Consider the following 24,009-nt stretch of genomic DNA (forward strand, 5'->3'; position numbering starts at 1 on the left):
TTTTCATTAAAAATCAATTCCTGTGGAAGGTTTTTTTTGCAAAATGAACTATAATTCTACAAATTTTTTGTCATTTTCAGTTGAATTCAGGTTAAACTCTAAAATCGAAGTAACACTCAGAATTATCATCCTGCAATCTCTTGCAATTTAAATGGTCATTTTGATCGTTTGATTTCGATTGTTTCGGAATTTCAATACGTTTTCTGAAATGTACATAAAAACGATTTCTGATTTTAAAAATATGAGCCAAGAATTGAAGCAGTTTCGTAGCCCTTAATCATGAATTCATAATATAAATTCGGATATTTTGGGTTTCAATGATTATTCTTTATTTCGATATTGTATTCCGACTTGCAAAACAAGAATCCTAAACTTGATACCTAATCCGAAATTTGAAAACACAAATACAATTTTTATTTTGATAGTAAGGAACCAGAATAAAATTTAGTATTAAGAAATGAATTACTATCCATAAGTGCGAAAATTTTGAAAATCTGTAGCTGAATTCTGAACCTGGGATTCGTTCCGTTTTCGTGAAAATTTCCGACACGTGGGTGTCAAGAACTTCCAAATCCGTCCACCTGGAGCGCCACAATATGAGCAAAAGTTTGTTTCAATTCTAAATGAAGCAAGCTTTATTTAGAAAAAAAAAATTGAAAATAGCGATAAAAGTCAAAAGAATCAAATGCTTTTCTTGTTTTTTTTTGGAAAAACAACTGTCGTGTTTTTACCCCACCCTACTCTTTGCGAGTGAAAAAGAAAGAGTTAACGCAAAAAATGTTCTAAGTACATATGATAAAACTTTTTTGTACAGATACGTCTACTACACAAATTGTAGATATCAATGCAAATCTTCAAGGTATTAACATCAAAGAGCCATCGTACATGCATTATGCTAAACACATTTGATGAAATGAATAAAGCACTAGCAATTGTTTAATTGTTTTTGTCGTTCCACTAACAATGTTCAAGCTATATACCCTATTCTAAATAATTGGTCGTTTTGAAGAAAGTCATTTTAAAATATTCCATCATCAAGTTCATAAGAATAGAGAACAATGTTTAAGTATTTCATTTGCTAGCTTCTTAACACCGTATCATTATCATTAGTTTTCACGTTATCACTTTTTTAAATTTTTGAGGTATTCAGGAATGAGACAGGTCATCACAAATTTGATTGAGAAATCATCGAGACATCAAAAATTAAAAAAAAAAAAACTATCTATCATTAGGTCTGTTCATGATATCGATTAGTTCAAACCAGATGAAACGTTTTAAAGGCAATTGCAATAACCTTCATTCAAATTGTTTTAAAACACAATTATTTATTCCTAGGAAAGCGACAGGTTGTAAATAAGTGAATGGTTTGTTTACATCGGAGCTGCAGGTATTTTTACAACAAATATGTGTCTGCTTTTTTGTTGACTTTTTTTATCAGTATATTATAAAAATACCTTCATTTACAAGATAGGAATGATAATGAAAGTGACGGTTTATATTCATCTTTTATTTCAAGAAAAAAAAAACCTTCATTGTTGATCCTATTTTAATCGTCTCTCATCTTTCTCTTCCAGCATCTTTATTTATCGTCAATTTGCACTGTCTGATGGAAGGTCGATCAACAGCAGTGCGCAGTCGAAGGAGGACTTTATACATTTATTTCCCTCTGCAGTTTGTATTTATTTTTTATTTTTTGCTTCGCATCAAAGGTGTGGGTTCAAGCGACGGCGATAATAATGCAAGACTATCTCTTCCGGCTGATGGGATTTATGACAGTACGGTAGTTTTTGCTGTTTGTGACACCTTTTTGCTTTCTTTATCACAGCTGAAGAAACACTTCAAAAAACTGTCTTTGTGTATTTGCGCCTTGAAGCGTGAGTCAAATGTATTCACCTGGATCCTGGATGCAATGACAGGTGGATGTCCAGTAGGTTCTAATTGATGTTGGGTTCTTGAAAATAGTTTTTTTTTCTTATTTTTACTCATAAAGACAAATATTACGGTCTTAATTAAAATATTGGGAAATTACTAAAAAACATTCTTAAATCCTTAGATGTAAAATAAAGTGTCAATAATTTGAAATCGTAGAAAACTATCAAGCTCTTCGAATCTCGAACGGCCACAGCCTAATCAAACATGTTCATGTTATATTTACCTATGGTAAAAGTTGCACAGGCCTACTTGGTTCGAATACAACTACAAAGCCTAGGAAGGGCCACTGCTTAAAGCTGGCGTCGTCGTCTTCGTCGTTAGTCTGTGGAAGATGGTCATTTTGCAGTCATGTGAAGGCGAAAGCCGGTAATTTGATTAGCCACCATGTAAAATATTTCGCAATCGAAAAGCCACGCGTAAAGTCAACAAAACATTGGACTTTGGGTTGGGTGGTTCAGGTTTTTTGTTAAAAAAATAAAAATAAAAACTCATAACAAAATTGTTTGACACAATTGATTTCAATTTTTTTTTGTTATTTAGAAAGGAGATTTCGAAAAAAAATTAGTCTCAGTTAAAAAAAAAATAAAATGACGATACCTGTAATAATACTGCTTATGTACAATGAAAGAGAAAAAAAAACTTGCGACAGCCTACAGCCAATCTAAGAATCGATATCATTGCTTTCTTTTGATGCATTAGTAATGGAAAGGGTTAGACCACCCCCTAATTAGGCCGGTGCCTATGATGGCGGAAACAATCCAGCAATGTTGACCAGTTGTTATGTAAACATAACAGTGTCATATCATGTTATCATGTTGGTTTGCGAATTTAAACCGAAAAATGTGATTTCGACACTCGACCAATATAACTTTCATACGCAAGGTTGTCTCCTGTAGTAGAATGTTGATACATGGGCCCCGGAAAGGCGCAAATATGGGTTCAAATCCTACCGGGAGACAAGATGATTTTTTAAAGCATATTTTCAACTAGAATGTCCATTTTTCGGCCATATGAGCGTTCCAGGGAATCGGAAAATTTGACGATCCTATTTCCGGGAATAGTCGGAATCCCGATAAAATTGAAGATTTTAATACATATACTGCATACGAAAACTTATCAATATGGTATTTTAAAATTTTTAGGTCGTAATATTGCAAAACATTTCAAACTTTTTAAATGCCTCAAGAATTCAATTAGCAATTATAAAACCCAACAACTCCGACAAAGTTGGCTGATTCTTGCTCCAAAATTGCAAATAATTGATAAAGATTCTTCACTATCGATAGAAGTTAGTTAGTTACAACTTCAGGTTATTCATCAAATATCGGAAATTTTTAGATAACTTTTTTTTCAAAATAAGTATGTCATTTCTTTGCCGATATTTTGCTACTGCCAACAGTTTGCGAACGGCAGATCTAAATGATGAGTGTTGCAAAATAGAACATTCAGATTCTTTTCGTAGCGTTTATTTTAAAACCCGTGTAATCAAAATTAAATTTTTGCTTCTTTTTTCTCAGAAGTCAAAACGGGCGTATTTTTTTGAGAAAATTGATTATTGGTCTAAAATCATACATTTAATTCTTTGAATACATTCTTTATTGTTGCTAGAAATGTTTACAAAGTTTTTGAATGTATTTTGAAATATTTTTAAATGAATTTTTGGATTTGTTGCATATATGATTAAGTTTCTTGGTATCAAGAAGATGAAAAATGACAAATAATGAAAGAAAATTATTTATGAACACTTATAAAAAAAAGTGTTAAACAATGAGCAAAGCAAAAATAGTACCACTATGTTTTTTGTTTGTTCTAATATTAATAGTTGAAAATCGTCAAAATTTTCTTCTACAACTTGTTCTAAATTATTCAACGGATAAATCAAGCATAAGTTTACTTTTTTTTGGATGAAATAAAAAATCAATATTAAGACTAAATTTGGTTTTAATTGTATAGATTTTGCTACCATCTACGACTTAAACGTGGAAAAAGTGTGGTTTACTGAAAAAACTTTTCATAATTTCATGTCATGTTATGAAGAAATTAAGCAGTTTGATAAAGTTTTATAGGTGAAATGTAAAATTACTTAGTGCTAGATGAAAATCTCAAAAAAATCCCTTTAGACCCTTTGAAATACTAGAAAAGGCATCAAAATGCAGTTATCTATTGGTAATAATTCGTAGAAGCATTATTATTCACTTTTCCACAGTAAAATTTTGACGATATTCAACCACTAATTTGTGAATTATTTTTTTTTATTACGCTTGCTGACCCGGTTTTGCTACTCCGTTAAAAATAAATGAAATTTTTGATAATCATTTAAATTAAAGGGTCTCGACCTAGAAACATTTTTCGTAAACTTTTAATATTATGTTGAAAATTTAGCTCCATTTGCTTTATACCCTTTTGAGTTATGCCAATCAACTTGTATGGGAGCTCCTTTCTTCTTCCCATTCCAATTGGAAGAGGGCGGGTTCTTGCATAACAATAGATATGTACATACATATGTAGCACCAAGGCCCTTTTATTCCAGCCCACTGGACTTCGGAAATCATTCGCTTGATTAGCTCTCGAGACACTCCTTCTTTCATATAGATACCCACTAAAAAGGGTATCAAATAACCACTGATTTTTTTTCATTTTTCTAACTACCTTAACTCTTTCCCATACCAAATTTGGTTTCCCTTGCTATGCAAAAAAGTATAGTAGCCACCTCCTCCTTTCTATCTTTCCACTGTGAGGAAGAAGGTGTACCAATAATCATTGAAACATTTCACGTACTCAAATACTCTTTTATGTAAAATTCCACTTGCTTGATCAGTTATGATTGAGATATGAAAAAATGTGTAAATAAAAGCCCCCCTCAATCAAATGAAATAATCAAATAATCTTATCAAAACGTATCGTACATTCATATAGTCCATTTGCTTGATCAGTTCTCCAGTTACACAAATACCGTATTTGTGTTCTCCCCTCGTTCAGTGTTCCACCGTACCCAATAAAAACAAACACATATCGTCGCCAGTGTATTGCTACCTCACTCACTTACACGCTCTCTCGCAACACTGACAAAATTTTCGGGGCAACACCGCCCGATGGCAGTGCAACACCAGGTCAAAACCAGTGCAACACTGTCCGAATAAACAAACAATTAGACAGCACCTAGTGGTGCACCAGTGCAACACTCGGCATAAACAAATACGGTAAAAGAAAAATGAAAACCCTCATCCTCTTTTCGTATCCCCCCACTGGAAGATGTGTGGGTCTCAAACAATGATAGAAACAATAATTATATCCTGATACTCTCCCATGCCAAATTTGGTTTCATACGCTTGATAAGTTTATACTCCTTCCTTCCTCTTTCCTATTTTCCCACTGTTAAGAGGGAGGGGTACCTAATCTTCATAGAAATATTTCTCTTACCTAAATGCTCTAACATGCCAAATTTGATATCGTTTGATCAGTCAGTTCACCAGTTACGCAAAAAAATATACGAAATCCTCTTTCTGCAGCCCCCACACTGGAAGGAGGGTAGTGCTTCAAACAATCATAAAAATATTGATTGTATCCAAATACCCTCTCTCATGTCAAATATGGTTGGATTTGCTCGGTTAGCTCTCGAGTTATGGAAAAATGTTGTTTGGATTTTCAAAGGCTTGTTCATCGAAAAGCGCACATTATCGCAACAGAACCATTTTGTGCTTATTTTTAATGATAAATGGAACCATTTCCTTCAGAAATTGGCGTGAAAATCGGTGGAACTAGCAGAGTTTTCTATTACACTCTCATGCTAAATTTGGTTTTATTTGCACGACCTGTTCTTGAAATATACAAAAAGTAGTATGGGAGTCCCTCTCCTCCCTCCCTATCACCCTACTGGAAGGAGAGAGGGGTACCAAACCAGCATAGAAACATTCCTCTTACCCAAATACACGCCCATGCCAAATTTGGTTCCATTTCCATCATCAGTTCTCGAATTATTCAAACATGTTACCTTTGTTTGGGAGACCCCCTCCCCTCTTCCAATAAGGGGGAGAGGTCTCAAACTAACATAGAAATCTTCCCCGGCCTCTAAAGCCTCTACCTGCCAAGTTTCACGTTGATCGGTTTAGAAGTTTCCGAGTCTTCAGAGCAAAGACAGACAGTCAGACAGAAATTGGTTTTGTGTGAATTTGGAGTTAAAAAAAAGAAGATTAGGCATGAAAAAAGAAGGGTATATAAATAAAAATCTAAATTTCATAGTTTTGGACGCGGTATTTTTATTTTTGTTTCTTTTTTGGCTTATTATCACTTTAGGGCATCCTTTGAACAGTGTAACGAATGAAAGTAGGTCGAAAGGGCGCAGAAGACCGCCCTACAGCTTAGTTTGGATTTTAAACTGACCAAAGAATGAGAATCTAGCTTCAAAGAGCTTGAGAAACTGTTTAACGACAAATCTGTTTTTTCTTAAAAACTACATCGTTATCGGATCATTTTGCATTTATCTCGAATTTTCCGATGATATCAAAAGTATACAAACTTGAAATGATCGGAGTAGCTATCAAGACGATCACAAAATGGTTTCGGTTATTGATGAAAATCAAACCAGTAGATGGAGGCAAACCGTTTTTTTGCTAATTATACATATATTTGATCTATAAGTTTGCTAAAATAAATTTTATATACGTACAAAATTCTTAAAAAAATATTTTCATGTTTTATATTATTATTGAGTTAATAAAATATCATCAAAAATGCAATAAAAATGCAACATGGGAAAATCGTTTTGATCATGAATTTGTATGAAGTCGCTTCGTATTTTTCCTGATCAAAGTACATAGATTTTGCTTAAAACTGTATTCACACGCCTGTGGATTGTAACCAATAATAAAACAACTTGAGTTTTAAAGAAGTTTGCGGAAAATAAATTAGCGTTTTTTTTTTTTGAGAGACTCTTTTTTTCAGCTTTCAAAATACGTAAAAATAGTAAACAACACACCTTTAGCTATCTCTTTGCAAATTTTCAAGAAAAAATATCCAATGATTCATTTTACTTGTACAAAAAGCATACAACCGATGGCGATAATCTCTCCATCACTCAAAATAATCCTAAAGCTTGATGACGCACGTTAGCTTAAGGAATAGACAACAAAAAACATCAACGTGCAGTTGCTTTCACGCGCCCTATCAACTTTTGGGGCAAGGGTTCAATCGGTGACAAATCGACCATGTTCACACTTGGTAGCACACAGTTCAGCCGGAAAGGGATCTTTGAAATTTGACTCCACATCCTACAAACTGCTGTAGTCCATCGCAGGATGCAGTTGAACATTTACTGTTTGAAATTATCGGTTCAAAATTAAAATGTAAATAAAAATCTACCAACAAAAGTTAACAAGTTTTCAGGCACTAATAGCTAAACTAATGTAAATTTCAATTTTTAAGAAAACAACACGACATTAAAAACCATAAAGGTTGCTTCCGATGCGCGAAAAAAAAAAAAACAATTCAAACGCAAAAAGAAATGACAAAGAAAAAGGTCGATGTAAATATCAACCAATATCCGGAACAAATGACCGACTATGCAGTTCTCACTTCACTTGTATGGATTCAAACGTGTAGGTACCTCATGCGTTCGTTTGACGTATGTACATATACAGGATACGATACTTGAGTCAACTTAAGGCGATGGCCGGAAAAAATTATGGAAAAATTAAGTTCGACCTTTGCGTTTAAATCTAAAAAACATACCAAAAGTGGATTAAACCTACAAATTGACGTTTTTCATATCCACTTTCATTCATAGAATGTGTCGGTTTTTTTAGTTTAAATACTTCTTTCGAAATCATTTTTTGTTTAGAGTGGACTTTATCCATATTTCATATTATATTTTTCAGTTATGGATCTGTATATGTCCCACAAATTCTTATGAGAAGTATAGACTGAACATAGTTATAAGCCGGTACTCTCACAGTTGTTTTCAAAGAAAAGGTTTGACTTAAAGAATTTCAGGCAACAGTCACCATGCAATCCAAGAGGAGACCCCAAAAAAATTGTCGTCCGGCAACTTTCCACAGTTCTGCTATTGGACAACTTTTTGGCTATGCATCAATTGTGGCGGGTATGGTAAAGTTGTAATGGATACCCGCACACTAATCCGGTAATTGACCGATCGCCTCGGTTATATCACTCTTGATGGCTTGGCGCTAGTGTTTTCTATTCGATTTCTAGAGAGCCACCTCAGGCAGCACATAATAAACTAAATGCGTGAACAGCAACGTGATTCTTGTGTCCCATGTTAGCCTTCATTAAGTGGTATGGATTTTTTTCCTGGCTAGGAATGTCTGTACAGAAGTTTTCACACCAACAGTAATTTCTTTCTAGATTTTGAAACACAGTTCCGTAAAATTCTTTACGGAAAAACTATCAATAGTTCCGTAAAATTAACCAGGCCACGAATTTCAAAAAACAAATTCAAACAAGATAATTTTCATACAACATAAACGTATTATCAGAAGTAAGAGTAAATTTGCTGTTTGATAAGAATTGATTTAAAGTGTCTTGAAAGTCCTTCAAAATAGATGTTGTAATCTTGAAGTAAGAATTCATTTAAATTGATGATAATCAATGTTGAAATAGAACAATTATTTCTTGGAGAAAAAAATTCCATGAATATAAGAAAAAAATATTGCATGCTCCATGACAGTAGAATTTAAAAAAACTGGATAATTTTTCTAAAAAATATTTGCATTCAAGACGCATTTTCGTTGGCTTCGTTGCCTGAGATGGGTTGCATTTGTAATCAAGCTATGTACGTTCAAATTTATTTCTTAACTTCGAGTAAATGCTTTTTTGCATCCTCCATGATGATGAAAAAGATGCCAATAAGAAATGAAGCTCACAAAAGAACCCAAATGGATGAATTGTCTTGACGTGACGAGCTTCTCCCTCTAAGTGCATGAGGCAGGGTCGATATGTAGATTTAAATAGTAAATTAACAAAAAAATCAGTCGTAAGACATTCCGTCACTTTTACAAAAAATGAAGATGCAAGCTCAATACATAGTTTACATAATAATGAGCGCAAGAAAAATCAAATGAGGAATTTTTTATTTCAATCAGCCATTTTCGGTTACAACTGGACTAAATTTTATTTTATCATTTTTGAGTTGCTGTCGAATTTAAGTTTTAAGAAAAAAAGGTTGAGTGCAAATTTTTTCGGTTATTCTATAGCATTTCAAGGCACTGAGCAAAACATTCCTTATTTCTTGGAGAAATTCCCGAATTTTTTCCGCATTTTCCTGATCGAATGGCCACCCTGATATTGAATATTTGTGGCAGTTAAAATTATAACTATCCTTTTCATGTTTAATCTGAACCGTTACTAGTTCTTCTCTTATTATACAAGTTGGCATTCTGATGACGATTTTGCCAGATATGATACTCAAAGTTCTACACACCCTAGTGTACAATGCTGTGCCAAATTGTGCGTTTTCTGCACCAAGTGCTCCAATAAAATCTATGGTAAGAGAACCAAATATTGATCGTTTTGAAACGCCATATTATTCTTATACATATTTAATTTAAAAGCACAAAAAACACTTTTCACTCCAGTTTCAATTTTGTCAAATATCCACCTGATTGGGTTGATTAAAACAGTAAACATTTCGAAAAATTGACCACTTACTCTAACATAAGACCTACGGACAGATATAGTATTATTATTATTATTTTTTGGTGTGATGTCACGTCGTATACCATTTCATAAAAAAAACCGTCTGCCGTCGCGACGCGACGCGATGATCTTATCTCCAGAAACCTAATTGCATTGTACGTCTGGTGTTGTATATCGAACGTATATCGGAACGGGTGGCGCTGTAGTGCATTTCGATAAATCTTCCAATCAAAATAATGCAAGAAAATCATGTTTGGTTGAAATTGATTTTTAGGGATGGTAGCTGGAACCCCAAATTGAAAAAAAAAAAAATCGATAACTCTTAACGAATTGATCGTCCTCTCCAGTAAAAAATCAAGCACTATAAAATAGATTCTCTGTAGTGACCGGCCGTACTAGTTAACAGTGCTGCATACTTGATATAAAAACAAGAAGGAATGGGGTGAACAATTTACATTTAATTTCTTGCAAGACGCCAACGATGGGCTCCCCCATACTTGTTAGATAGGTATAAGTAACAGGTATCGTACCTTCTGTGCAACATATTGCGAATAAATCAACACGTATGGTTCCAGTTGGTCATACCCAACATTAACGGATTGTGACGAGTACCTCAACGACGATGACGACGACGCCGATGATTGGGGTGATGCAAAACAAGAACTAACCTACCTATGTCTGCCGCCGTGATATAAACAATTTAGGCGTTTTTGCCCAATATATACCGGCGCGGCGGTTTGTAAAATGCAACTTGAGTCCCCTGACTGCATAATGTGAAGGGGGAAATCAATTAACTTGAACGTAACGTGATTCTTCGTTTGTAATAAATTAATAATGTAATTTTATCGATAAAAATAGGTATGGATTTCATCACACGTATTTTGTTTCATAAATTGAAAATAAGTGCTTTGATCTTATAAGGAAAAATCAAGGTTCACGGGGATCTGTAAAAGGATGGTATTTGAATATCTGGTGGTTGACACTCTGAGGACAAAATCTTGTTTTTCGCTTTTTATTTGATTATTGCATGAGTTGAGGAGAATAATTGTTTGACTCATTTGAACAATGAGATATCCAATAATCAAAATCAAATACGACATGTTTAAGGAACTCGAAATCATCTCGTTTTAAGAATTTGTCACCCCTTTTTGGCGAGTTAGTCATTTTACAATGCTCTAGTTTGGATTATTTACTCCCAGAACAAGTTAAGATGTGAGCAGAAATTTCGATTTTTTGTTCAAAACCGACCTTGTATGTATTACTCAGAAAAGTGAATTCTCCAATTTCTAACAACTTAACTTGACAACCACAGAATTTCAAAAATTTAGATTTGTCGAAACAGTATCTTAAAAAAAAATCTAAAAAGAGTTTATCGAACATACTTTCATAATAAGTTATTGAAAAATTCAGAAGAGGGAGGAGTCTTTCAATACAAAGAATCTTCCACTTAATCAAAACAGTTTGTAAAACTTTATCAAAAATATTTATAAATTGTTAAGTTGGTAATATGTAATTTACATTCACTAAATATAAGAGTCTCCATTTATTGGATTAGGAAGGTTCTATCATCTTATTGATTCGTAGGGCTTTGAAAGTATTAGATAAACCATTCCCGGTCTTGAAAACGGCTACATACCTAATTTCACGTTGATCAGTTCCAAGGAATATTTAAAGAAGGTTGTGCCGATGCTGCCCTGTTTTAGTATTGATAATTTTTATGAAAAATTGGATTTTTATGAACAGTTGGATATAGGAATGGTTTTGCTTCAATATAGTCGACCAAAGTTTAAAAAAAGGCTGGTGCATCCTTACTCAAATTAGCAAAACTTGAAAATTAGTTCAAAATTTTGCCTAAAATAGTATTTTTGAAACCAAACCACAATCTTTCATTGGAATTTAGTAAACCAAGGTAACAATGGTTTTATTGGAGTTAATCGTTCTTAATTAGAAATGTATATGGTACACCATGTTAGCTAAGCTTAGCTTAGCTTGATTGACTACTCCCATCCACCTTAAATCATTAAACTCGAAATGCAACATTAAAAATATTCTAAATCAATAGTTCCTTATAAGCTTCATCAACCTTTAATTGTATTTTTATCGGTATTAAAATAAACGTATTTCAGATTCCATGATCGGAGGCGTGGCTCAGTAGAACAAGTTCCACATCGTCAATGGTTGCTACTCCGTGATAGTGTATATGGAACACCATGTTAGCACAGAAAAACAGACATGACACTATAATTTCATTCATCTTCGTCGGTTAGCATCCTGAGATGGTAATCGCAGTGCCACTGCAGGTATGGGTTTGATTCGTGTACCTGCAGTGATTCTTATTTTTTATTTTTGTTTCCAATATTTTGCGGTATCAGATTTTGGGGGACGAGTTCTCTTAAGAGAGTTTTACTATGGGGTAAGCCATCAATAGGCAAACCTGTAGGGAGGGAGTTTAATTCGGGTTGGTCGGGAAAGTTCTCAAGTGTGGGTATTTTCAGGGTTCAGTGTACTTCAACTTTGAAAAGGTATAACAAAACCTTTTAGCCCAGTCTAGTTTATCTCTTTGTTTACATTATCTTCACAACTTCATAGGTACCTATCCTTATCATCCAATAAGGCATAAAAGTGGTTGGTAGGCAATGTCGATCTAATAGCATAATCAAAAAGTGGCCTTACAGATCTAGTAATCGAGTGTTATCTCAACAGTACTATTTAGGCCAAAATCGATATTCAAGGACTTTTCGCCATCATTTTCACAAAAACCTGTGGCTTTATATGAAATATTTCAAAGTTACCTTTTAAAAAAAAGTTGCCCAAATTTTTTCAGTGCGTAAGGCTATGATCATTTAGTATCCGGGCACTTTACTTCGTTGATAGCTACGTTACTAGACCTCGGATATGCACAACTTTACCAGCGTTGTGTGGGTTATGAAAAGGACTATCTTGCTTTTTTCAGATTTTTTAATTTAACGTGTGTTTAAGATATTTACGATGCAAAAAGACATGGTAAAAATAATTTTGCACAATCGCTTTGGAAATTCTTCACTGTCGCCTTGTAAAATCATGAACTGTTGGGTTTTTCTGAATTATATTTGGCCCAAATGGTTAAGATGTATGAGGAGCCAACTTTGAATGCTCACGAAGTTCAAACCAAGCATCGGAGTGGAATCCTTGATCTCAATTGTTGTTAAAAGACTCTGGATATTGGGGATTACAGAATGCAGACTCCTTAACAATGTAGTAAATCCGTTTCCGGCAGCTAAAAAGTGTTGCCTGACTAGTAGACACCAAGTAAATAACTAAAATTATTATGCTTACTATTATAATAGAGAGCAGTTCTATAGATCGCAATCTGTGCAACCGTTTTTTTTCGCAATGCGACACCATTGGACCAGGTTCTGATGGATGATGATGGATGATGGTTCTGATGGACCAGGAAATTCATGTTAAAACCGAATTTAAGAGGTCGAATTCTTCGAGATGCCTACTCATGAAAAAGTTCCAACCAAATTCCGATTGGTTTTTCCAGTGAATTTGTGTAAAATATCATGATTTGATGATTTGATTTCATGGTTTTGCTTCTGTGTTAAAAAAAATAGATCATTACATGACTGAAAAAAGTGTGCAAAGATAAAAAAGAGATTTAGCTTAGCTTGATTGACTACTCACATCCACCTTAAATCATCGAACCCGAAATGAATCATAAATAGTTGTACAGCATTATTTTATTCAACGCTACAAAATTCTCTCATTGTAATTTAAACACATTCATTTTCTCATTGTAATTAAAACACTTTTAAAACATTTCGAATTCCATGATCGCTGGCGTGGCTCAGTGGAACAAGTTCCACATCGCCAATGGTTGCTACTCCGTGATTGACCGAGGCCATCAATTTTGTCCAGAGGTCAAAAGAATGGTGTCTGGGATTGACAGCACACTCACAATGAACAAAACTGATGCTCTCTCTTTAAACATCAATAACGGCGCCGGCCACGTCCTAGTAGTCAATGGATAGTTTGGAAAAGGTAGAAAGGGATGAAAGATCAATCTTGTGCTTTAGGACCGAGGTTACCCCTGCACCCTAGCAAAACAATTTTGATTTGAAGGTTTGGGTTAAAGGATATGATCGGAAGGCACTTTTGACTAGTGTGATCAAAACTATCAAGGCTATTCTGCCGCTTAAAGCAAGTCCGTCCCATTTACGTTTTTGTTGAAATGAGAAAAAACGGCAATGAAAAATCGTAGAACGACCCAACTAGAATTCGGCACTTATATGTTTTTTAAATCAATATAATCAACCAAATCGGTCACTGCAACGGCAATCAAAAGTTTTTCGCTTTATAAGGTTTACTTTTACGTTTTAATTCTGTTGAAAATTATATGCTGGGCCCTTATGGAAGAGGGACCGACTGGCGATCATTTGTGAAATGGGATAAAATGACTTTTTTTCAATGTGCAAAGATAAAAAAGAGATTTTATGATAAAGTAAGAGTATTTTTTAAAATCAGCGGTAAATCATTTTTTTATATTTCTAAATTAAGCACCTTCAATTCCTCCATATAAAGTTTTTCGATCAAATGAATAGTTTTAAAATACACACGTTTGTAACTGCCCGGATTCTAGATGATCATAGCCTTATTCGAGACGGACGAATCCGGGCTATTTGATCTATAAACCTGGCAAAATCGGGGCGTTTGATTTCGAAGTTGTCGTCCAAAAATTCGGGCAAATTTAGTCAATATCTAAGAATTACTCAGCAAAAATCAAGAAAAAAAAACTTGAAATTTTTTTTTTTCATTAACAGATTTTAAATCGTATTTTATTGCATCAGCAGAATTCAAATCGTATTTTAGGCTTCCACAAAACCTTTATGAATATTTTCATAAAACTTGCTCCAAAAATTTCGATTCGGACGCAAAAAATTTAAACGTTTTACAACTTTTTTTTGTTTTTTAATTGTTTGGCAAATAAAGTGAATAAATCCAGGCAAATCCGGACTTTTTTAAATAAACTCCGGGTAACCAGGCCAGACCGGACTTTTCCCAACTTTTGTCTTCAATATCCGGGCAAACCCGGATAAACTTGAAATTTTTTTTTTCATTAACAGATTTTAAATCGTATTTTATTGCATCAGCAGAATTCAAATCGTATTTTAGGCTTCCACAAAACCTTTATGAATATTTTCATAAAACTTGCTCCAAAAATTTCGATTCGGACGCAAAAAATTTAAACGTTTTACAACTTTTTTTTGTTTTTTAATTGTTTGGCAAATAAAGTGAATAAATCCAGGCAAATCCGGACTTTTTTAAATAAACTCCGGGTAACCAGGCCAGACCGGACTTTTCCCAACTTTTGTCTTCAATATCCGGGCAAACTCGGATAAAACCGGGCAATTTGGCAACCTTATTATAAAATAAATCACGAATCGCTTCAAACGACATGTTAACCATTTGAATGTTCATGTGGCAACCTCAACATAATTTTTTAATAAGGTGATTCTTTTGAGGGTAAAAAAAAAGAATTTCTTGAGGCACCCTTAAAAAAATTGAGCGATTGAGCTGAAGTTTTGCACAGGTCAGTTTTTCCCAAATATCCATTAAGTACCACTCTAATATTTGTACTATGCAAATCTCTATTACAGATTATAATAGATTCAATAGAGTATTTGCACAATAATAACGATTGGTAAAGCGGAATTCTTGAATGTTATATCTTGAGAAACTAATAACTTTTTGAAGCACATTAGAAAGATAAATATTTTTCAAAATGCGTACACGGATTCTTCATTTTCGAAAAGTTGGCGATTACTTGCAATCTATAGATTGAACATCCAAAAATCCAATACCAGGTATAAAAACCATCATAGAAAAATTTCTTCAATGAATATGGTTAATGACTTTGGTTGCACGGTTTCACCTCAATTTTTTCGCGGTTCACCAAAATATTAATTTTTGAATATTTATATTTTAAAATCCAACTCACAATCAATTAATCAAAATGCACGTGAGAAAAAAATCTTAATTGTTTAAGTTAATCAATGATACAAAATTTGTTAATGTAAATAGTTATAGAGTTATTAGGCGCTCAACCAATAAATAAACAGGACAACTCTTGATAGTTGTGTAAGAAAAAGACGTCATTAGTTTCAATTGTCTATTGAAAACAAAGTTTCGACAGTTGTCAGGAATTTTCCTAAACTCAGTTAAAATTCTGTTGTGGATTATTTAAAAAAAAATCAAAGTTCACATCACTAGACAAGTTGGAATAATTTTTCAAAATTGTTCGTTAAGTAAACTTTGTTTGCTTCTCTCATCCCCATGGACAGAAAAATGGTCTTAAAGATCCTTCTGATACATACATCACAGATCGATACCTTAATTAGTCAAGGTCAAGGTGCCATCAGCAGCTGCCTGCAGCGACAACAACGTAAGGATTCATAGCAACTTTAGTTTACAGGTTCTTGTGCTTCTCCGTCTTCCCCTTGGCGTGCTGTAGGCGATAGCGCGTCGCAATGAATGAACGTGACTGGAAAGCCCAAAAATAGCAACTTGTCCCGCACTGTTCACTTTGGTGGCGGCGTTCTCAGTGACATGAATGACGATTCACTTTTCGCATTCTAGCTAAACAAAATATCGTGTGTCGAGAATTGATAAACAACAATTTCGATTGATTTTCGTCAACGTTGTTCGTATTATCAATTTGGGTTGGTTGGGTTTTAAATTTGACTGTTACGGACAAAAGTTTACTTTTGATTCAATTAGGCGCTAAGAGGTATTTAGTATTGGGAAAAGAGATTCCCAACGGTAATCCCCCTGCTGACAAAGAGAATACCACTGTTTGCAATGCTAAAGGTGTGAAATGGCCAGTTCATTATCATCGGTATACTTGCTGGAAATTTCGATAAGATAAGCGCAGTAGGTATCGGAACTGGTTAGTTTTCGCTAGGTAGCTAGCTGAATAAGTATTTGTTATCTTCAAAAGAGATTCAACTTCAACAAAGATATAGATACTCATTTTTTGGTTCCTAAAATTGCATTATTTCCTGTGTGATAATTTTAGGACTAAAGAACCGTTTGTGACTAATAAAAATCCACCAAGTCATATTGGAGGGACACCGATGATGATATTTAAAAATCTTTATACATCATTCTGCATGATTTTCAAATTAAATATCAAGTTATGTTTTTTAACGATACATCAATTTCAACATTGCATCAAATAGAAGAAAAAAAAACAGTAAAGTAAGAGAACTACGAATAATAAAGTTAGAAAGACTTACCGTTAATGATAAAACAATAAATTATCTTGTAGTTTCCTTTTCTTTTTTTGGATTTTCTTGAATCTTGAGGCCTACACTACTTCTGAGGGGTAGATTTGTATTTCCACTCGATTAAATTTAATGCTATTTCAAAGCAAAAATGATCACTTACAAAAAGGTAGCATTCGGTTTAATCCCATTAAAATAAAAAATATATTTTTTTGAAGATTTTGCTTACTTTTGCACGTAGTATTTTGGTGACTCGTGAATGTTGATGATTTTTATCCGCAGGCGATGGTCCAGTTGTGATATTAGGGATGCAATTTGTTCTAAATTGCGTTGTTCACTAGTAGGTAGTAAGTTTTCCAATTCACAGCACAGCACAAATGTAGAAAATTCACTGTTCTTTTTCACGTTAATTCCCAATCAACACCCCCACCTAAAAACAAGAAACGAGATATTACTTTTCATTTTTTTTTTGCACTATCAATTTTCGATGCTTGCTTCCATGTAAAGGTGCAGCAGAGATTTAAATGAATGAATCACATGAAAATACATCTCTCTTCCACTACTTCTGGTGGAGCTAAACTGTGTCACTTCCGTGATGCCCCACAAAATTGCTTTCACGAATTGCCACTTCTACTTCATCACATCCCTCATTCTTCAGACGCATTTGTGCACCTTTGGGCTGTTTTCAATCACACATAGATTAGAAATCTCCTACCTCAGGAAAGGTAAACGGAAGGACGACACTAGATCCGATACTATTTCTCATTGAACATCAATAGCGACTGGCCACTGGGGTCTCCCCTGAGTAAGTCTGGCCGTCCATCAACTTCTGTTCAGCAGTATGGATGGGGCTAGATATCATAGACAGTATTTTTTTCATAGGAACGAAGGTGATGATGTGGTGACGACAATTGAGAACCCACATCAAAATAATACGACGACGACTACTACTACTAGTATAAGGTTACTTTGACAGTTCGACTAACTGAGCATACTAGCAGTTGTAGTTAGTACATTCTTCATTACTGGTGAACATTGAGGGTAATGGAATATCGTTCGCAGTTTTCTTGAGTTGCTGGCTGGCCACCCATACGCCAGAGCCACCCTCCAGATTGATGTGGTCGGGTAACAGTATCGCAAGCAGTGTTGGCGTTTTAGGCATCTATATAAATAAGTTAGATTTACATTCATAAAGTGTAAAAAGTTGAAAAACAGAAACGTACCTTTCTAGCGGATTATAACATACATACATAATAAGAAGGCTAACGTTACTCAATAAAATTAGAATTACAATTACTAACGTTTATTCATAACAAAATATTTTTCAACTTGTGCATAAAAATACAAAAATATTATTAAACTTTGGTGTATATTCTAAACACATTTCTTTAATAATTAAAATATTAAAACGGACTTCAGCAAATAGTTATAAGGAATTTCTAATATCGAGCAAACCTTAATTTTCATAAAAATTTCAGATATGCAAAGGTATCTACTTATACAGAATATTCGGTTGGCTTCGAAAAAGCGAGTCTATTTAGCTCGATCTTCTTTACAAATATTTATAGTGCTTTTTACAAATATTAACATTCAATAATTACTATCGGTTACCGTACTAATAGTTGTTTTCAATTGATAAATTTGAATATCTACAGTATTCAGTTGAATGAAGTTGTATAGTTGTTATGGCGTTAGCTAAATAATACCACACATTTTCTTCGTTTTGGTAAAATAAGGTGATTGAAATTTTAATAAAATATTTTTAAAATATCTAAATAGAAAGTTCAACAACACAGTAAACAACAGGTATTTTCCAAGCCAACCCAGTAGACTGCCATCACTGCCGAACGATGAATGAATGTTGCTTCCTCTCTAGTAAACACTATGTCTGTTCAATCAACTCTAGTAGAAACGGGTCGAAACAAGTAGAAATGGATTGATAGTTGATCACCTGTCTCTTTCCAATTGACTTCGACCGACTTCTACCAAGTCGAAACTAATCCTGCTGCCGAGCTGGATTGGTTTCGACTAGTTTCAACTTGCTCCATTGAACAACGACCTGACTAGTTTCGACCAAAACATTGGCTCGTTGAACATCTATCAGTTAACAGAAACCAGTTGAAACCGATTTTTACTAACGATTGAACGAAGCTACTCTCAACACACACCTCTGGCTCACGCAAACACGCAACATGCGGAACAGAGACAATCCGACCCCCTCTCTGTCACTCTCGTTAGGACAGATCACAGATTTTTCAGCCCACTTTTCCAGAGAAAATCCTTCAAATTGTTCCTCACTATTTCGGATTGTTTCCCACGGATTCCTCCAGAACCGTTCGAATGCACTTCAACTTTACCGGAACAGGCGCACTTTCGTGTATCGATACGCGGCGTTGGAATCCGGATCACACCGGGGAACAAACGGTAAATTTTGGATTTACGATCTGCGAAAAAAATACGTGTGTAGAAAAATTGAAGTCACGGACCTTCTTTGACGACGATTCATGCATGGCTTGCACCAACACACACAAACGTGTGCCTTGGGCGATGAAGGAGTAAAAGAGAACGAGAAATTACAGTGGAAAGTATTTTGCCTTGATTCGCTGCTGCTGGAACGAGAAGGGAACTTTGAAGCAAAAACTCGAGCAGATTTGAATATCGCCCAGCTTTGGCTCACTCACTGTAAAAAAATATTATTGATATTCCAGAATTCAAATTTGAAAATTTTTTCTTGATAATTATGTTTTTCAATCAGAAATACAGGTAACGCCTGTAGCTGTAGGTAGATTACAGTAAGATAATTTCGTATTTTCAATACAAAGTTTTGTCCGGCACGCGGTTGTCAAGATTTTATGGAAAACGTAAAGACTTGTTTTGTAAATAAATAAATCTAAAAAATTAGCAAAAAAACATCACATTTGGCAATGAACGCAGCTGAGCTGTTTTTTTTAAAATCAAATACACCTATTGTTTCGTCATTTTCATATTTTATTTAAATAAAACCTGAATTGCTTTGGGCTTTGCATGTGAACATTTACAATTTACCGGTCCCGAAAACAAAATTTTCGATCAACTGATTTTATTTATATTCATAACATAACGATTCCATTTGAATTTCCGGTGCCTTCTGTGGAACGCTCCAAACTTTTCTCATCGTTCGATAATATTGATAATTAGGGAATTATGAATAAGTTTCACAACAGAAGTTGTTGGCACTAGAAATGAAAATTGAAATGTTGAATGAAAAGTTTGCTTACTCCTGTTCTTAAAAATTTAAATATATAAAAAATTTCCGAAATTTCTAAACAAACTGCTCGAATTAAAATCGAACCGCCCAGCCCTAAATTCGAGCAAGACGCTGACGCGGACGCCTCTCTCCAAAAGTTTGTTTACAGCCAAAGAACGTTAAAATTGTTGAGTGTTTAATTTTCCAAAATCCATTTTCTAGCGTACAATTAAAGTGAAAAACACATAAATAGCAATGGTTTCCATCCGGCAGGCGATAAGCTTCGTGCTATCGCTGTTGTCTTTCATTTCGGTGTTCTATTCGGTCGGAAAATTGGCCGTTTTTCTGGCCACGCCTGTGCAGCTGGACCTGAAGCACATCTTGTTTCAGAGTGTTTTGGATGATCGGAACCTGCTGAAGGCCACCACATTCTCGCTGCTGTTCAACTCGGTGTGGATCATTCTGTTTGTTCTCCAACATTCGGCCATGAAGAGTCATGCGGTCAAGAGTTTGTGGCGCAAGCTAGGTCTCGAGCTAGCCGAACGCAGCATCTACAATGTGGCCTCCGCTTATTGTTTACTGGTAAGATGTTTATTCCACAACTGCAGTTGGTAGATTGTTAAAATTTTGTCTTTTGCAGCTGTTGCTGAAGAATTGGAAAACGGCTCAGTCCTACCAGTTGTGGCACATCGATGTCAGGTCCAGTTCAACCTTGTGGTGGACGTTTGTCTCCGCTCACGTTATTTCGTGGATCGTAATCTATGGAGGTAGTTTGTTGATGGATCTTCCCGAGCTTATTGGACTTAAACAGATCTATTACGACATTAACGATTTGGCCCCGCCGATGAGCTACAAATCTCGGGAGTTGAAAAACTTTTACGCTCGTCTGCGTCATCCATCCTTTGTGGGACTCTCGGTGGTGCTTTGGATCACCAATAGTATGAGGTAAAAGTTATTGTCTTATTTTAGAATTTAAAGTTAACTTTTTTTTGGTATTTTAGCTTGGACCGTCTTCTGCTGGCCGTTATTTGGACTGTTTACATGTACTTGTCGTGGAATACGAACAAAACGGATCTTGAGTATCACAAATATCAACTTGGTCGCAAAAAGACGGAGCTGACCGGAGTAACTAAATAGGTATTTTTTCTATTTATTAATTTTAATCTGTCTACATGTTCAGGCATATCAATTCGAGATTCACTTAAATGCCTTAATAATCCTTAAATTGGGATTAACATATTCTAAAAAAAATTGCTATTAGGTAAACCTTTTTCGTATCGTCAAAGATTAGAAATTGAAGCACTATTCAGAACCATGATAGTTTGATCTTAACTTTTATAAGAAAGGAATAGAACAAAAAATAATAAAGTAATTGTAAAGGTTTAAACATTTAAAAAGAAATCACGCGAGGAAGAATGACCTTAATGGGTTATATTCCTATAAAAAAGGAAAAAAAATCAATCTAGTTGAACCTGTCGCCATCTCTTTTATCATATTTTTTAATTATATCTGATCAATTCAATTATTTAAATTAACCAAAAACTTGTGTATTATTTAATGGCACATTGAGTCTGATTAACATTACTTACCACAATAAATTTAAAGGTATACATTATAATGTTCAGATTTCCCTAATAGTAAATATGAGAAAAAGTTCGTATCATACCAGTCGTTATCATAGGACTGAAGTCAATAAAAAGTACCTATCACAAATAATGTAAAAAATATAGAAAGATGTAATGTCAAACTGAAAAGAAAAAAAAACAACGTATTTATGTAATTGTATTTTTGTCATTTTGGCCATTTTTGTCATGTTTGTCATTTTACTCATTTTTTGTTTGCTTTTTAATTTTTGTTGTTTTTATCACTTTTGTAATTTATACTTTAGTCATATTTGGGTTTGTTTTAAAACAAAATAGAAACTTACTGTTTTGATTTTTTTTAAGTTTTATTAGTGACACTTTACCATTCTTATGGCATTCGTGTCGAGTTACTGTTTTGATGAATATTGAATTAGTGTAGCTTTTTGCAGTGTTGAACACGGTAATTAACACGGATTTCGCGAATCAACACGGTTTTGACAGAAAATAGTTTTTTTGAACAGGGAACACTTAGAAATTTTTAAGTTGGGAAAATCTGAGCTCTGAGACTAAGAACGTGAGACATGAGACCTGAGACCTAAGATATAAGACATGAGATTTGAGGCACGAGACATGAGATCTGAGAAACAACACCTGAGACCTACGACCTGAGACATGAGACAATTCACATGAGACTTGAGACCTGAGACATGAGACATAACACATGAAACCTGAGGCATTAGACAAGAGCCACAAAACATGAGACCTGAGACATGAGATTTCAGACCTGAGACATGAGACTTGAGACCTAAGAAATGAGATGGGAGACCAGAGACCTGTTACATTAGACACCTGAGACGTAAGATAAGAGACATGAGACTTGAGACTTAAGACATGCGACATGAGACCTGAGACAAGAATCATGAGACCTTAGACATGATCCATGATACATAAGATATGAGACATGAGACATGAGCCATGAGACGGCTCATGTCTAATGTCTCAGGTCTCAGATCTCATGTCTCATGTCTAATCTCTTTTGTCTCGAGTCTCATGTCTCAGGTGTAATTTCAAAGTCTCAAGTTTCAGGTTTTAGGTCTCAGTTCTCAAGTCTCAGTTCTCAGGTCTCAGGTCTCTAGTCTCAGGTCTCATGTCCCATGTCTCAGGTCTCAGGTCTCATGTCTCAGGTCTCAGGTCTCATGTTTTATGTCTCAGGTCTAATGTCCCATGTCTTAGATCTCATGTTTTTGGTCTTTGGCTCAGGTTTCAGGTCTCAGGTCTCATGCCTCATGTCTCAGGTCTCATGTCCCATCTCCCAGGTCTCATGTGTTATGTCTCAGGTCTCTAGTCTCAGGTCTCATGTCCCATGTCTCAGGTCTCAGGTCTCATGTCTCAGGTCTCAGGTCTCATGTTTTATGTCTCAGGTCTCAGGTCTAATGTCCCATGTCTTAGATCTCATGTTTTTGGTCTTTAGCTCAGGTTTCAGGTATCATGACTTCAGTCTCAAGTGTCAGGTCTCAGGACTCATGCCTCATGTCTCAGGTCTCATGTCCCATCTCCCAGGTCTCATGTTTTATGTCTCAGGTCTCTAGTCTCAGGTTCATGTCCCACGTCGCAGGTCTCAGGTATCAGATCTCAGGTCTCATGTCTCAATTGTCAGGTCTCAAGTCTCAGGTACGAGTTCGCAGATCTCAGATCTTAGGCCTCATGTTCCATGTCTCAAGTCTGAAGTTTCAAGTCTCAGGTCTCAGGTCTTAAGTACCAAGTTACATGTCTTATTGTTTAAAGTTTAAGAGCTGCAGAATTTGAATGGTCTTTTTTATACGGTTTTCGGGAATGAACACGGGTTTTTACACAGTTTTTTTACGCGGTATAGTTATCACAACGTGTTTGATGAACTTTTAAAAAGCCTTCTTTATACATATTCATATCTTATTTTTAAATATTCTTATTTCAACTTTAATTTCGAATTTGAAACGCACTTTATCTTTTCAAGATCAGAAGCTTTTCGAGAATTTAACAGTCGAGAATTTTCCGGTACGCTTAATTCAGACCGGCCAAAAAGAAGGATAATCAGACACTCCGCTTTGTATTTTTCAATTCTATACACATGATTCTCTTCCTAGTAGTGCCCCGTCACATTTCTGGAACCTATAGAAATCGAGGTAGAAATCAAATTTACGGTTTTCCAAGGAGTAACAGTACAATGTTTATTGATTAAATTGTAACTTTTTTCCCTCAACTCAAAACTGCATTCTGTCTTCGATGGAAATGATTTTAGGGAATATACTTACAGGGCTTCTGTAAATTTCCTACAGTGCCTCCAGCTGCTTTTAATAGCTGATCAAAGAAATTC

General features: G+C 34.8%; 2 protein-coding genes across 12 annotated transcripts in view; one reads left to right on the forward strand and one right to left on the reverse strand.

The window, feature by feature from the left end:
* The window catches only part of LOC129755587 (epsin-1), a 253,461-nt gene extending 234,121 nt beyond the window's left edge, over positions 1-19,340 (reverse strand). For 8 of the 11 annotated variants that reach the window (XR_008739286.1, XR_008739285.1, XM_055752160.1 and 5 more), the window contains exons 1-2: positions 17,563-17,708; positions 17,077-17,277 (exon numbers count right to left, since the gene is read on the reverse strand). Coding sequence is in view for 9 of the 11 variants with exons in the window: in XM_055752160.1 (XP_055608135.1) it covers position 17,077 (1 nt within the window). In the remaining 2 variants the exon portion in view is untranslated. The other 3 variants (XM_055752153.1, XM_055752154.1, XM_055752155.1) reach the window with 3 other exon arrangements.
* Positions 19,341-20,236: 896 nt separating this feature from the next.
* Positions 20,237-21,691, forward strand: LOC129756335 (nurim homolog). Its single transcript, XM_055753193.1, has 3 exons — positions 20,237-20,655; positions 20,714-21,018; positions 21,075-21,691. Exons 1-3 carry the CDS (start codon positions 20,329-20,331, stop codon positions 21,208-21,210), a joined length of 768 nt encoding a protein of 255 aa, XP_055609168.1. The 5' UTR covers positions 20,237-20,328; the 3' UTR covers positions 21,211-21,691.
* The last annotated feature ends 2,318 nt before the right edge of the window (positions 21,692-24,009 follow it).

This window comes from Uranotaenia lowii, chromosome 3 (genome assembly GCF_029784155.1).
Source record: "Uranotaenia lowii strain MFRU-FL chromosome 3, ASM2978415v1, whole genome shotgun sequence".
In the NCBI taxonomy this organism is placed as follows: domain Eukaryota; kingdom Metazoa; phylum Arthropoda; class Insecta; order Diptera; family Culicidae; genus Uranotaenia; species Uranotaenia lowii.

Bases quoted from the DNA above. Each gene is read 5' to 3' on its own strand.
- LOC129756335 (XM_055753193.1), top strand. From the start codon at position 20,329: ATGGTTTCCATCCGGCAGGCGATAAGCTTCGTGCTATCGCTGTTGTCT. The intron at 20,656-20,713 runs GTAAGATGTTTA...TGTCTTTTGCAG, and splicing joins CCTCCGCTTATTGTTTACTG to CTGTTGCTGAAGAATTGGAA. The intron at 21,019-21,074 runs GTAAAAGTTATT...TTGGTATTTTAG, and splicing joins TGGATCACCAATAGTATGAG to CTTGGACCGTCTTCTGCTGG.